General features: G+C 37.9%; 1 protein-coding gene across 1 annotated transcript in view; it reads left to right on the forward strand.

Annotated features, from left to right (window-relative positions):
• The first annotated feature begins 437 nt into the window (after window positions 1–437).
• Window positions 438–17,232, forward strand: part of LOC150082104 (uncharacterized) — a 45,144-nt gene continuing 28,349 nt past the window's right edge. Inside the window, exon 1 of the mRNA XM_090379984.1 lies at window positions 438–767. Coding sequence (XP_090236110.1) covers window positions 765–767 — 3 coding nt within the window. The 5' untranslated portion in view covers window positions 438–764. The remainder of the gene's footprint in view (window positions 768–17,232) is intronic.

Genomic DNA, 17,232 nt, shown 5'->3' on the forward strand with positions numbered 1-17,232 from the left:
GTATCCTGACAGAAGGTGCTTATATCTGGAGCTAGACAAACTCAGACACGTAGGAATCCGTGCGACATGTACGGGCTGTAATTAGAGCTAAAGTTGTTTTTACCGGATATTAACTAAAGGTTTCTAATATTTTGGACAATGAATACACAACAGTCATAGCCATTGAGATAATTATGTGACCTTATGAATGTTGAATTAACCCCCCCCCCCATAATTATGTGACCTTATGAGGACTCAAGTGTGTGAGTATTCTGTTAATAATATTATTTTTTTTTTCACTGGAAAGTGGTTGTAAACACAAGCTCTGTTGGGTAATTCTCTGTAGATTACTGCATGTTAAACGCTCTCTTTATGAGTTATCATTATGTGTTTTTCCTGGCTTGGCCTCTGTTTGTTCTCCGTTGGATGGCGTGCAAATGATAACAAGATGTGGAGGTTACATCTGACTGTGATATTCATGTAGGGCTCGTAGGGTTCCTAAATTATTTTGCTTGTCAGTGATGGCCTTGTACTGTTATACAGAATGGTTTTGAAATTTAATTTACATTGAAGCGTTCTTAGAAAGGCCTCCTCTTCTACTTTAATAGTCTAGTGCCAACATAACCCAAACAACAAATAATTTTGATTTCTTAGCGGGAAAAAAACAAAAAACAATGATTTAGAATTCATGAAATTCTGCACTTGAGTCCTCATACCTATACACTGTTTATTTTTTTATTTTAATTAACAGTAATTTGAGAAAAACGACTGCGGTGAGAAGCAGCATGGTAAGTGTCAAAAGATTTGGTTTGAATCGTGTTTTTTCTAATAAATGGGTCATGCAAAATTTCGTGCTTGATGAAAATTGCTGGCATTAATCCAATTTGCGGTTTAAAAATTTTGATGTGGTTCATATACAGGATTCAGAAAATTGAAATATGTGAAACTAAAGTTTGATAATTCTCTAATTTATGTCAGTGATTGTACAGTTCAGAATTTTTCTTTTGGTTGTAGTTTCCCAATGATATCCAGCCATTTTTTTTTTTTTTTTTGTTTCACTGCTATAAAAGGTTAGCATTAGCATTAGTAGAGGCATTTGATGCAAGAAAGCATTGCTTTCTCAGGTTGCTTAGGAATCATTTCTCACCCTCATTTTGTAGGTGATATCTTTATTGTCACTGCAATGATACATAGTAGAGCAATTATCTCCATCAGAGCTGGGTTTACATGAAAACAAAAAGCATATAAAATGTTACTACATTGCAATTAAGAAACAATGACCACACTGAGTGGTCACCTTTTTAAGTACACTGGCCTAATAGTGAGTAGAACCTCCTTTAGCCTCCAGTCATCACAGCACAGATTCCATGCAGGCATTCTACTGGGATTCTGGTTGACAGGCTCAGTTTCAATCCTCATTTGACTCAGGACACCAGCAGATCCCTGCCATGAATAGTTAGTCCACCCAGTTGAGCATCTGTAAGATGAGGTGGACTGAGTAGGCTAGTGAAATATGGTGATATCTCCCTCATTCTGAACAATTCCCATTGTGACGTGGTATATTAACCTGCTGGAAGTAATTTTTACTAGACTGATAAACTGAGAGCATAACATGATGCATTGTTATTGGGGGAAGTAATGTGCCACAAGCAGTGCGTAGCACGCGCTTCTTGATTAGACCGGGGTTCGAGCCTGTGATCACCAAATACAGAGGATGCGGAAAGGTCAGGGAATGATCACCGCATATCCCCGGAGCAATATGGCCTTAGTTGCTAATGCTCCTAAAAATCAAACAACAACAACAACGTGCCACAAAAACACTTCCAAAACATAGACCCCCCCCAAATTATGCAGTGTTGACATCTAGCATAATGGATCCATTGATATATGCTACTATTGTTATACTTTTCCTCTGCCATCTGTGTGAGACATCTGTAGCCATGATGCTTTGCCTGTGCCATCTGTTTAGAACACCTGTAGCAGTAATACTTGTCCTCTGCCTGCCATTTGTATGGAACACCACCTGTAGCCAGGCATTCATTACACCAAGTGACCTTTTTATTGCTCCTCAAATGTCCATTCTCAGTTTTAGTGCTTATTGTACCATATCTGCTTGCTTTTAGGTGATGAGTGGAACCTGGTGAGGTCTGCTATGTCCCCATCTGTGATGGCTTCCAGCACATTGTGCATTTGATATACCTACCCTTTTGCGTGCCACTGTTGTACTGTGCTATCATTTGACTGACTATGGCTTATTCCTTAGACTGCAAGATTCTTTTAACCATCATCCTCTACTGGCCTCTCATACCAACAAACTGCATCTGACCATGGGACTACTATTGGTTGGATATATTGAGAATAGAAAACAGAAGGGCCAGTTGTTTTATTTTTATGGAGCTTGTTCTTTTGGGTTGCAGGGGTGTCTCTCTTTGGGCAGTGAGCTGTGCATTTGCTCCTCCTGAGGATGAGCATTGTTTGTTTTATTATTATTTTTTAAATTTTATTTATTTATTTTATATATTCATTTTTGTTTTGATATATGGTTAGATTTATAGGAGGCAGAATAACATTTTGCCTTACTTATAAACCTATTAACAGCATTAATTAATTTGCTGTATTTGTTGTGGTTCAATTCTTTCTTAAATTTAATTTAATATGAAATAACCATGTTTTCATTCCTCATAATTAATTGTTATAGTTGTTTTTCCACTTATCACTTGTTTGGAGAGGTCTGAGTTTGAATCCCTTTGGGGGTTAGAGAGATTGTTAAATGCCACTTTAGGGTTGTAGCTATCTAACCTCAGGCAGAGGGAGTAGGGTTTTTTCCTGTGGATTATTCTGGATTCTTCAGCCTGCACATTGTGCAGATCAGCCTGTGAACACACTACTGTACATTATTTAGTCTATGCCAAGCTGTATCTAAAATTTTTCATTTTCTTTTAATTTTTTTAATATATACTAAGTGAAATGGAAAACCAACACAATGTTTGAATATACTTTATTCATTACTGAAATAGGTTATTTTGTTATTATTTTTTCTTTTATGTTCTGAATATTTCAAAATATCTGTTTTTGTCAGTTTTAGTATAAAGAAATTTGCCAAAATTATTCATAATTAAGTGAATCACAATTATATCTGTGCGAAACAGGTGATTTTTTTCTCTTGTTTATTAGGGAACTAAACTTGCTACATGTGTAGGAAGTTCGATGGCCTAGTGGCCACTTTGACATGATATCCCTGTCAGTTGATCATTCAGATGTTAATTATCAATTTCATTCATTGAAATTATTATTCATGTTATACATTCTTCCAATCCTCCTCACATAAACGCACTGCATATTTGAAGATATGCAACCAGCTGCTGTGGCTCATATTTGCCTACATAGTAAGTTGAGTTTTCTAGTAATAAACAAACAAGGACTATGCTATGTGAGGTGTTCTCAAACAGATTAATTACTGTGTGGTCACTTGAAGGTGAGATTGTACATTTCCAAGCCCTAGGTATTAAACGACCTGAAAAAACCATACAGGCAAAAAAGTCAGGGCCATAATGCTTGAAATTTGCTATCTGTGATGGAAACTTTTATTGTGTAGAAGGCACATTTATCAGATATTACTTCTCATACTAAATATTATAATATAAATTTAAGTTGCAGTATGTTTTTATAGCAAAATCAGCATTGGGAAAGCTCAATGCTAATGGCATTCTCTCCTTTTGCTCAGATGATTTTTTTTTTTTTTTTTATGAAAACCCCAAACACGAAAGGTATCAAAACCTATAGTGCTTAGCACCGTACATGGGTTGAAGGAGAAATATGGGGGGAGGGGGTGCCGGAAACTTTGCTCTAGAGACTAAACATGGGTTTCACCACTTCAAGCCTCCAATGAGCAAAGTGGTGGTATTTCACCGGTTGATGAAAGTCATCTACCACCTAAAATACACATGAGGAGGCATAAATTCATATTGAAGGATGGTTGCAGAATATATATGAGGAGGTTTGCCTTCAGCAAGTGAGTGGCTGACTGTTAATTGTTATAGTTGTTTGCCCACCTCCAAAACTTCCATCTGGTGTTTTGGAGGTGGGCAGTTTGAATAAATTCAAGGAAGAACTAGACAAATTATTAGAAGGGGCAGTCAAGTAATGGGAGGTTTTTTTTTTTTTTTTTTTGGCATATGCTTTTATAAGCTTGCTTCCTTGCATTATCATCATCATCAGCTGTTTTCAATCCACTGCACGATGAAGGCCTTTCCAGCAACTTTTCACTTTCTTCTGTTTTGTGTAATGGCCATCCATTTACTACCTGCGAACTCGTGAATTTCATCTGTCCATCTCCGTTGTTGTCTTCCAGGTTTTCTTTTAGCTCCTCTTGGGTACCAATCTGTTATTTTCTTAGTTCATGTCTATGAGCTGTGTTCTGCCCAAGTCCATTTCAGTTATTTAGTTTTGATAAGAATGTCCTTTGTGTTTGCTGCCTAATCCATGTGTTTCTCTTCTTATCTAACAGTCTGATTCTTAATATAATTTGTGCCATTCTTTGCTGTCTAGTTTTGAGCTTCTCTTCCATTCTTTTCGTGAGTGCCCAAGTTTCACTTCTGTAAGCCATGGTGGGGAGTGTACATTGGTTCATTATTTTACGTTTCAGACAAATTGGGATATTGCTCCTCAGTATGTGACTATATTTCCTGAATGCTATCCATCCAAAATTTATCCTTCTCTTGACTTCGAGCCATTTATCATTATTACAGCTAATGACTTGTCCCAGATAAGTATACACCTTTTCAATTTCTACTCCTTCAATGATTATATCCCTTTCTGTGGCATACTTGTTCATCATTACTTTTGTTTTAGCCATATTCATCTTTAGTCTGAAATCGTTACTAACTTGGCATAACTGATTTAAGATTTTCCTATAATTCTTTGGGATCATGATCATAATGTCATCTGCAAATCGTAAATGGTTTAGATATTCTCCATTCGCATTGACTCCTTTCTGCGACCAGTCTAATCTTCTGAAAGCTTCCTCAAGGGCAGCAGTAAACAACTTCGGAGATAGTGTCTCCTTGTTGAACTCCTTTCTCAATTTTAAATTTGTTACTATCTTTGTCTAGTCTAATAAAGAAGGTAGCATTCTTATATATTTTCTTCAATATCATTATGTATGGGGTATCTATGCCTTGTCTTTCAAGTGCCTGAAACATTGCCTGATGCTGTATGGAGTCAAATGCCTTTTCATAATCCACAAATGCCAGGCATAATGGTGTTTTATATTCATTTGCTTTCTACATTAGCTGCGATATTACGTGAAGGTGATCCATAGTTGAGAATCTTGTCCTAAAGCCAGCTTGCCCTTTTGGCTGGTTTTCATCAAGTATTCTTTCTAATCTGTTAGTAACAACTCTTGTGAACATGGATGTGGGACAACAAGCTAATTGGTCTATAATTTCCAATTTTTGATTTATCTCCTTTCCTATGCAGCAAAATTATGATTGCATTATTCCGCTCCTTAGGTGTCACACCTTTCCTAATGTATTTTGTGAAGTCTTGCCAGTTTCTGTGTCATGTCTCTTCCTCCCAATTTTAACAACTCTACAGTAACTTCATCTTCACCCAGGGCTTTCTAATTCTTCATTTTCTTCAATGCATGTTCTACCTCATCTGGAAGGATATCGGGTATGTTCAGTGGTGAGCTGTGAATATTTTAACAATGGGCTTGCAGTTTTTCCGACTTTCTACCGAGTAAATTTGATCGGTCACGGAAATGACGTCATCCGCGGCTTCCACTAGAGGTGCTTCCCACGCTCGCACTACTAATAGAGTGATTAGAGCACATGATGCATTTTTCATGACTGGTATGATATCTCGAGTCAGGGGCAGATTTAGAGGATTGGACAGATGCGACTTATTACCCCCTTAACTATGCGAATAAGTGAATGTGTAAAACTTTTATAGGTCTATCTAAAAAAAACCTTAAAAACCTGGTAATGAAGCTTCGCCTTACAATGATAACTGGATACTACAGTGTCTGGAGTTCTAACTTTTTAGAATTATTATTATTATTATTATTAGCGATATAGTGCAAGGAAGCTTGAAGCTTATGCTGCACCAACCAAAAAAAATTTCTGAGTTGCCCTAAGAGAGAGGGAGAGAGCAAGAGTCAGAAATAGAAGGGGATCACCAAGAAAGAGAGGAATGATGATATCTAACTCAGGACCCTGGGTGTGCCACGCCCATACTCACCAGATGTGAGTACTTTCCATGCATTAGAACTTTTTTTTTTAAATTACAGCTTACAATACTACTTAAGTTACATTAGTTTGTTTGAACGCGCCACTTGGCATCACTTGATTGTTGTTATAGGGTTTCCGGCGCATCGACAACTTAAATTATTCGGCCATGTTTTTCGTTTGGTTTGGTTTGGATTAGCATTAGTAGAGGCATATGATGCAAGAAAGCAAGCTTATGCAGCATCAGCCAAAAAAAAAAAAAAAACCCACTTCCACTTCACCCCTTCGTTCGTTCGAAATACCTGTCCAGCTGAGCCTTAAATTTATTTAGGCTATCAACTTCCACAACAAGGGATGGAAGTCTGTTCCACCAACCAACTACCCACTGGCTAAAGGCAAATTTCCGCATATCTATCCTACCATCTGTCTTTCCTCAATTCTACCTCAATTTGAGCAAGAGGTAGAATCCCATCGGCATTGAGCATACTCAAACCATTCAAGGCTTTATATACCTCTATCAGATCACCTCGCCGGTGCCTAGTCTCCAGACACTGTAATTTGCAAAGCTTAAGCCTTTCTTTGTAAGAGCAACCCTTTGTTCCATTCACTAATCTTGTTGCCCTTCTCTGTACTCGTTCCAGCAACTCTACATCCTTCTTGAAATGAAGGATGTAGAGGAGGACATATTTGAATACTATGACGTCGCAATCATGTTTCCTGAAGTTACTACTGCAATAAGTATGATTGCAACAATACAAATATTTGTCAACAATTTCTTTTTTCGTTTCACATTTTCGTTTTGTTTGTTATTTGGTTTTTAGGAGCATTAGCAACTAAGGCCATATTGCTCCGGAAATATGTGGTGGTCATTCCCTGACCTTTCCGCATCCTCCGTATTTGGTGGTCACGGGCTCGAACCCCAGTCTAATCAAGAAGCGTGTGCTACGCACTGCTGCTCCTGCCCACCTGGCTACGGAGACGCCTGCATTTTCATTACATTCCATTGTTAGGTTCACCTAACAGCTGCGTATGTTGCTTCAACTACAAGATCGGTACATCAATCGGTGCTATTTTACAGAGCTATTTAGATACATTGCACTCGCAAGTATACATCTCTTACTTTAGTTATCATAAATCCATTGTATCTTGTCTTCCAGAAATTATGAAAATCCGTGAATGATCAATAAAATATTTACAATAAAAAAGCTCTTTTATTTCGTAATCGATATATACAAATCAAAATACCTAAAAGAAACACGAAGGATGTTTCGCATAAACCATCTACTGCGCGTGCTCTGCACATGCGGAACTTTTTTTTTTTTTGTCTTTTTTTTTTTAACAACTATAAAAATATAATGGATACATTTTTTTCATGATAAAATTTTAATATTGCGAATAAAAAATAACTGAAATATTTCCTATATCACAAATAACAAAAACTATCATAAAATATTCCACAATATAAAAACAAATATTACATGAAAAACAAACACTAGAAAAAGTACACAAAAATCACAGATTAAATGAAAAAAAATTATTTCACAAATATTCAAGAAAAATTTATTCTAAAAATTGCCACATAGAATTTACTTGATTAATATTTGTTGTCGATCTTGTACTTTGCTCAATAGCTGAGTGATGATTACAGAGGAATGATTTGACGTAACGATCCGGATCAAATTGAAGCAATGGTTTTCCATTTAGATGTCATAATCTGCAACATGTTTAATTGTCAACATTATTTATTCATTCATTCACTCAATATTATTCATTACGCTGAAAACTCGCTCAGCTTCAGCGCTGCTAATCGCAATGGTTTCAAAGATATTTTCTGGCTTTCTTAATTGAAAAGGTAATTTCACTCGATAAACTGTCTTCGACAAAATCTCTAAAATCATTAATTTTTATTTCATATTTTATCAGAAAACTTAAATTTCTTATTCGGTTTTCACCTTCTTACCACCGAGATGAAAGTTCTTTCACATTCCACGATTTCGGGTAGCATATGTTTAAAATTTCTTTCAGTGGTATCATTATTTTCTTTATTTAATTTAAAATTGCCCTGTTTCATTAATAACTTATCCTTTAAGGATAACACAATGCATTTAATAACTTGTCACAAGGTAATTTTTTTACTTTTGATTTTGATTCCTTCAAATTCTTTCCACTTCAACATGCTCTCAATTTTAGATTCATAATTTCCTTCAGAATTTTTCAAATTAGCAATAGAACTTATAGTTCGAATAATTAATTTATATGCTTTTACCAATGTGATTCTGTAAAGCTGCTGAAAGGTAAGAGAACTCCTGCAGGATGTCGATCATTACTAAATTGTTAAGAAATTCCAAATTTAAAAGTTGATTTAATAATCCGGTATATTTAACTTCTGATTCAAAATGTTTGCACAAAGCGGGATGAGTCCTCCAACCCACAATTGCCATCCGCAAGCTGCTCATCGTGGTCCGAACACACGACTGATCTTTATAGTTTCCACATCAAGTTCTTTACCAATCATCCTTAATTTGCACTAGTTTTTTGAAGATTGGTAATATAGTTTTTTTTTAATTATTGCCTGTATATCATTATATTTTAGAACATTTTCTACACAGTGAAAGGCTCGACAAAGTTTCAAAATCTGCCAACATTTCATCTTCGTAAAGTTTATATAATATCTTAGTTGCCTCAATCCCCTCCCCACATTGCTACTCTCACTAGTTCTTTGAATACTGTGCAAAATGTCGGAATCACATGGATATTCAGCTATTGTGCCCATGTAAACATAGACAGGAGAAATTTACTGGAAGGTGTGGATCACTCACTTCTCCGAAAAACATATGCCCGTTTGTTGGAGTAAAGGGGAACCACAACACATGTTGACCAGAGGCTATAATCTGTGTCGAGAATCTTCTTAATCCTCTGGACTGGCTATGGAAAGCATATTGACTAGCGCGACTTCTCGGTATGTGACTGCATGGGTTTTACGGACACCACTAACATTGTGAAACGGTAATCCCTTTCACCCTTAATTCGCACTTTCTAATTATCTAAATTGCCTAAAAGCCAGAGGTCAGAACAATTTTGCATACAAAATTGTCTCTCCTAATCCATTCATTACATGGAAATTTTCTTCGTTCAACGGAAACTATTTTAAATGTAATTACCAAGGGCGAATAAAAAAATTTGCTGTAAAGAAGTTCATTAAACAGAGGTTCGACTAATTAAATAAAAAATTAAGCAATTTTAAAATACATAACTGATAGATTGTGCCATGAAAATGCTGGGAATGGGGGCCCCGCTCACCCCACCATAGTTTCGGCTCTGGATACTCAATAATTGCATTCAGGATTTCATTTGTAAAATGAATGATCGTCTCAACAATGGGCTCGCAAATTTTACAAAAAAATAACAATGGACTCTCATGAGCCCATGTGAGCCCACTATAGCTCACCACTGGGTATGTTGTATGTGTTGATAATTTGTGATCCATCTTCTCCACTGCTGGCATTATTCCCTCACTCATATAATTCTTTATAGTAGTCTTCTGCTATTTGAATTATGCCTTCTCTGCTATTTATAAGTACACCATCGCTATTCTTCAGTTTTGGTATCATTTGTCTTTCTGTATTACTGCCCATGGCTGCTGATGCAGTTTTGGTATCATTTGTCTTTCTGTATTACTGCCCATGGATGGCCCAGTGGTTACGACATGACAACCAGCCTGATGGACCCGGGTTTGAGTCTCGTCTTGGCAGAAGCAAATGTGGCTCCATCATGCTGGAAAACCGGTATAATAATAGTAATAAATTAGAATAATAATAAATAAATTAATGGTAATAAAAATTAATAAATAAATAAACATCATGAAAGTTGCTCCACGGGACCTACCTACCCCAAAGTTGGAGTGGGGGCTAAGGCAGATTGTGGCGCCATGATGTCGCAGAGAAATATTAATCATACTGCATCGAGTGTGGTGCAGGATAAAGTCACTCACATACAGGCCTTAGGCAGAGGGGTCAGTTCGAAAAATCAGACACTGTCTCCCGAAGAAGACAGTAGAGCAAGTGGCTCTCTCCCCCGTATGGCTACCACAAGAGAAGAGCAAGACCATCCAGCCCACCAACTGGAAGTGCTTCCTGCGCAACTGTGCTAGTGACCATCTAGGAAGGAAGAAGATGCCAACGCATGAAGTGGAGCATCGAAATGAATACATACATCACGCAAGCATACTACAAAATAACAAAGGTGGAGACCGATATGACAACTTACAGGGCGAGACTACATACCAAGTGGCTGGAACGATTCCCGGATTTCAGGTTACCGAACAGCGGATAGCAGACCAGAGAAGGACCATCATCACGAAGAACCTGATAGCTCCTGCAATCTTAGAAAAAATCAAGCAGGACGTAAGCAATCATCTACAAAGGATAAAGAATGCAGAACCAGAGGAGGAAGCACATACCACCACCGAACCAGAGGAGGAAGAACAAGAAGAAATACAACCCACAGCAGCTGAAGTGGAAAGAGACAAGGTCATGGTATCCAGAATAGAGGGCGAGTGAACATAATGGCCGAACAGCAGAAAGGATGCAAGCGGCTGAGCAAAGGATGCAAGGAGCAATTAACCGTAGATGCCATGGTTATGGAGCAAGCCTACAAGAAGCGCCACAACATGTGCACAGCCTACATCGATTACTGCAAGGCATTTGACTCCGTGCCTCCGTGACAAACTTCTTAGGAGAAACGATGGCAAAATGGAGTACCACCATTAAGGTCGAAAACATCACAACCAGGCCAATTCTCATCAGGAGAGGAATCTTTCAGGGAGATGCCCTGAGCCCATTATGATTCTGTCTAGCACTTAACCCGCTATCCACCATGCTCAACAGTAGCAAGTACGTATATAACCTCAAAGAAGGAAGGAAGAACCTGTACACCCTTACCCACCTGATGTACATGGATGACATCAAGCTCTATGCGGGAACCGAGAAGCACCTCCAGCAACTACTCCAGATCACTGAAGAATTAGCAATGATATTAGGATGGAATTTGGTCTAGACAAATGCAAGATCCACAGATTGCGACAGTGAAAATTAGTCAACCAAACTACCAGCTGCAGACTGGTAAAGAGATTGAAGACATGGGAGAGGCCTACAGATACCTGGGGATGATCTAGGCTAAACAGTTACAGCACAAGGAAATTAAGGCCTGTCTGACCGAAAAATACCATCAGAGACTCAGACATCCGAGACACAAAGCTGAATGGAGGGAACACAGTTAAAGCCATAAACACCTATGAAGTCCCAGTGCTAACATACTGCTTCGAGGTCATAGATGGGACTAACACGAAGCTGGAGGATATCATGAGAAAGACAAGGACAATGATGACCAAGTGCCACCAACACCACCTGGAATCAGCGGTAGAGAGACTGACAATTTCCCGGAAAGAAGGAGCAAGGGGCCTGATAGACCTCATTAAGCAACAGAAGACAGCAATTGCTAACCTGAAGAATTACTTCCAGAAACCACACAGCAGCACTCCACCAGGCCATAAGGAAGATAATCAAGTGCTATACCTCACTCAACCTAAGGGAGGAGTCCCCTCCCAACCAGGAGGCACAAACAAAGCTAGAAAGACACTCCATGGCAGACACTACAGTGATCTCCATCAAGATCATATAGATAAATCTATGAGCCATGCTTCCAATACATGGCTCATGAGTGGGACGCTCTTCCCCGAGACTGAAGGATTCATGCTCACCATCCAAGACCAGGTAGTCAACACCAGGAACTAAAAAAAGTACATCGCTAAGGAGCCCAGAGTGTCCGATGACACATGTCAATGATGCCACCTGGCCTCAGAAATAATCCAACACATCACCGTGGGATGCAAAATGATCACCCAGACTGAGTACACTCATAGACACTACCGGGTAGCCAGGATTAATACATCAGAAACTAGCAAGGAAATACCACTTGATTGAAGATAGTGTACCATACTATAAGTACAAACCCCAGGCAGTACTAGAGACCCCCAATCCACAAGCTGTACTGGGACCGAGCCATAATAATGGATAGGACAATCCCGCACAACAGACCGGACATAACCCTTGTGGACAAGAAGGAAAAGTATCTGCAATAAGGCCTCTGAGGTTGGGATTATTCATACTACCAATTTTAAACACACACACCAACCGTTTATGACTGATTGAATAATGAAATAAAATAAAATAAAATGATAAAAAAGACTGTAAAATAATATTTACAAAAAACTTTTAATTATTTACAAAAAACTGAAATATAACAAAAATAAAATAAGTAAAATTAACAAAAATTAAGAAGGAAAAGGCTACCTATCTGATTGACATAGTGGTACCCAACACTGGCAACCTGCAGAAAACCCATGGGGAAAAAATCAGGAAGTACACGAACCTAAGACATGAGATCAAAGATATGTGGCATATGCAACAAGTAATGACTATCCCGATCATCATGTCAACCACAGGTATGGTGCCAAAGACCCTACATAACAGCCTAACAGCAATAGATCTCCCAGCGAACACCTACAAGGAACTATTGCTACCAAGTACAAGTTACCATTGTACTTGGTAGCAATACCCATCATGATGTGGAACCCCCAATCAGGGAGAAATAATATGAGCAATAACAATAATAATAAAGCAAAGTAAAAGTTGGCATCTGCAAGAGACATAATTGAAATGTATAAAGCTTAGGTTTAGGCGTAAATGGATGTCAGATGAACTAATGAGACATACGGCAGAGAAGAAAAATGCATGGGATACATAAATTAATGGGTGACGTGGAAGCCTATGATAGATATAAGCTGGTCTGTAACCAAGTCACAAAGGAGATTAGGCAGGCAAAGGCAGATTATGAGAAATCCTCGGCGAAGGATGCAAAGAAAAACAGAAAAGAGTTCTTTACCTATGTAAACTCTAGAAGGAAAGGGATGAATCAGATTGGTCCACTGGATATTGATGGTTCAACAGTTGAGGATCCTGCTCAGGTGGCTGACAAACTAAACGAGTATTTTGCATCTACATTCACATATGAGGAGTTATTCAGGAAGGGGAATGCCAGAGGTGAAGTAAACTCTGGCAGTGAGCTAGATGATTTTGTAATAACTGAGAGGAAAGTGAAGGAGAAATTGTCGAGGATAAACATAAAAACGGCACCGGGATGGATGGGATCTATCCAGTTATATTAAAGGAGGCAGCAAAGGAAGGAAACAAACCTTTAGCCATAATTATGAGAGCTTCTTTGGACTCAGGGGAGGTACCCATAGACTGGAGATGGTGCAAATGTGACCCCAATTCAGAAAGGAGGATCAAAGGCTGACACAAGTAATTATAGACATCCTGTGAGTTTAACTTCTGTTCCAGGATAATTAATGGAGGCACTGATTAAAGAAGCACTGCAGGATCATCTAGACAAGACTTCAGTTATAGCTCGAACACAGCATGGTTTTTTAAGGGAAAGTCTTGCCTGACCAATTTGATTGGATACTATGGTGCAGCCACAAAAGAACTGGATGCAGGGAATAACTTTGATATTATATACTTGGATCTTAGAAAGGCTTTTGATACTGTTGCACATGGAAGAATGCTGCACAAATTGGAGCAGTGTGGCATTGGAGGAAAATTGTTGCTATGGATAAATGTAAAGTGATAAATGACAAATGTAAAGTACTACACATGGGAAACAGCAACCCCAGAGCAATGTATCAACTCTGTGGTACTACACTGACAGTGGTAGAGAATGAAAGGGACTTGGGGGTGGTTGTGCAGGCAGATATGAAGTTCTCTGACCAGTGCAGACGGGCTGCAAGAGTAGCTCATGGAGTATTGTCAATGATATACAGGAATTTTTCCAGCAGGGATAAGGAGGTGATTATTCAAATGTATAAGGCAATGGTCAGGCCACACCTAGAGTACTGTATACAGGTCTGGAGGCCTCATTTCAAGAAGGATGTAGAGCTGCTGGAACGAGTACAGAGAAGGGCAACAAGATTAGTGAATGGAACAAAGGGGTGCTCTTATGAAGAAAGGCTTAAGTTTTGCAAATTACAGTGTCTGGAGACTAGGCACCAGCGAGGTGATCTGATAGAGGTGTATAAAGCCTTGAATGGTTTAAGCATGCTCAATGCTGATGGAATTCTTCCTCTAGCTCAGAAAAATCACCTGAGAGGGCATAAATTCAAATTGAGGAAAGACAGATGTAGGATAGATGTGCGGAAATTTGCCTTTAGCCAGTGGGTGGTTGGTTGGTGGAACAGACTTCCATCCCTTGTGGTGGAGGTTGATAGCTTAAATAAGTTTAAGGCTCAGCTGGACAGGTGTTTTGAACGAACGGAGGGGTGAAGTGGAAGTGTTTTTTTTTTTTTTTTTTTTTTTGGCTAATGCTGCATAAGCTTGCTTTCTTGCATCAAATGCCTCTACTAATGCTAATGCTAAAAATGCTAATAAAAGGGTGGTTGAGGGAGAGAAGACAGAGTTGTAATCAATGGACACTGCTCATCGTGGACTAATGTTATTAGTGGAGTCCCTCGGGGTTCAGTGTTGGGTCCATTGTTTTCTGTATTTATAAATGATATTGATGATGGTATATCAAGTTTAATGTCCAAGTTTGCAGACGATACAAAGGTTGGCAGGGTTGTTAAGGACACTACTGACGCTATGCTGCTGCAACAGGATCTGGAAAGGTTGAGCAGATGGGCTGAGAGGTGGCAAATGAAGTTTAACATTGACAAATGTAAAGTACAACATATGGGAAACAGTAACCCCAGAGAAACGTATCAACTGTGTGGTACTACACTGACAGTGGTAGAGAATGAAAAGGACCTGGGAGTAATTGTGCAGGCAGATATGATGTTTTCTGAGCAGTACAGATGGACTGCAAGAGTAGCTCATGGTGTCTTGTCAGTGATATACAGGAAGTTTTCTAGCAGGGATAAGGAGGTGATTATTCCTTTGTATGAGGCAATGGTCAGGCCACACCTTGAGTACTGTGTACAGGTCTGGAGGCCTCATTTCAAGAAGGATGTAGAGCTGCTGGAACGAGTACAGAGAAGGGCAACAAGATTAGTGAATGGAACAAAGGGTTTCTCTTACGAAGAAACGCTTAAGTTTTGCAAATTACAGTGTCTGGAGACTAGGCACCGGCGAGGTGATCTGATAGAGGTATATAAAGCCTTGAATGTTTTTAGTATGCTCAATGCCGATGGGATTCTACCTCTTGCTCAGAATAATTACCTGAGAGGGCATAAATTCAAATTGAGGAAAGACAGATGGTAGGATAGATGCTTGGAAATTTGCCTTTAGCCAGTGGGTAGTTAGTTGGTGAAACAGACTTCCATCCCTCGTTGTGGAAGTTGATATCCTGAATAAATTTAAGGCTCGGCTGGACAGATATTTCGAACGAATGGAGGGGTGAAATGGGAGGTTTTTTTTTTTTTTTTGGCTGATGCTGCATAAGCTTGCTTTCTTGCATCATATGCCTCTACTAATGCTAATGCTTTAAAAAGTTAAGCAAACGAAATAAATGCTGTTGGAAACTTTACTCTTTCTCAGATGACACACTCAAGGGAACTTTGAAAAAGGATAGTTGCAGAATAGATGTACAGAGTTTTCATTCTGGCAAAGAATGATTAGTGGAATAACTTTCTATCTAATGTTGTTGAAAAGTGGGTAGTCTAAATGTTTAGACAAATTACTAGCAGGAATGTGGCAAAGGAAGTGGATAAAGGGGTAATTTTTTTGCATGGTGCTATATAAGCTTTGCTTCCCTTTATTGTGTTAATAATATTAAAATGCTATATTCTAGAAAATATAACAAAATGAAATCCCTACACTCTTTTGAAGACCTGATCTCCATGCCATTCTCCAACAGGGGATGAAAAACAGATGATTTTCATACTCCTTGAACTTAATACTGTCTTAACCCTTCAAAGATTTTGTTCTGATCTGCATCACTATGCTGATTTTCTTCAGTAACATTTGCATTTCAAATATAAGAATACATATTTACTTTGGTTACCCTGGCCTTCTGTCTAGTTTCTCAGTTTATTATAACTTTTATGTTACCACTGTTATCACTTCTGTTTTTTTTTAAATGCTAGGTTTTTCCCTTTTGCTTCCAGCATTATTTTCCTTCAAAGCAATTGCTAATTCTGTTCAATCCTACTTTATTGTACCATGAGGATTCTAAGCTTTCTTTATTCTCTCTAGAAGAGAGCAATCAGTAGTGTTTAATCAGTGATCCTCTGCTCATAAATTCACTCTACTCATCACAGAAGTTGGTATGCCAACTTTTCTGCAGATATTTTCATGGGTATTTTGTTCTTTCGGACAGCTGTTTATAATTTCACATTCTTCACAAAAAGTACGTTTTCAAACTTACTGAGCTAACTTTTTTATTCACTTATTCCTTCTATTTCTGCCCTTAACAGTGCTTTTCCTCCTCCAAGTTCAAACTCAGTATTAAGAAGTTTTCTTTTGGTTCCCCAATCCTAAATTACTAAAGATTTCAGCAATCTTTTGTGTTTGGGATCCATCAAAAAAAGAAAAAAGGGTTGTTTTTTTTTTTTTTTTATTTTACATAAAAGAATTACTATGGCCAAAAAATTACTAAAATAATGAGTGATAAAGAAAGAGATTTGAACCTAATTTCATGAGGTAGATATATGTAATGCCATTTAATTTCGATAAATAACTTTGACACCTTTTTAAATAAGTGTGGTAGGTAAAATGTATTAAAAAATTGGATTTCCATATAAAATTCCAGAAATCTTCATAAAAGTTACATGGATAAAAAATTTTTTATCACAAATATTTCGTTTATATATCTGTTGATAAAATCAGGTGGTGGTTTTTTTTTTGTTTGCTGAAAGTGTGTAATTGTTTCATTACATACATGTGCGCACTTTCATTTATTATTTTATTCTTTTGTTATTATTATTTTTTAATATTATTATTTTTTTTTTAATTTTATTATTATAATATATATATTT

Source organism: Mastigoproctus giganteus, chromosome 8, assembly GCF_048544385.1.
Source record: "Mastigoproctus giganteus isolate SK-2022 chromosome 8, ASM4854438v1, whole genome shotgun sequence".
Taxonomy (NCBI): Eukaryota; Metazoa; Arthropoda; class Arachnida; order Uropygi; family Thelyphonidae; genus Mastigoproctus; species Mastigoproctus giganteus.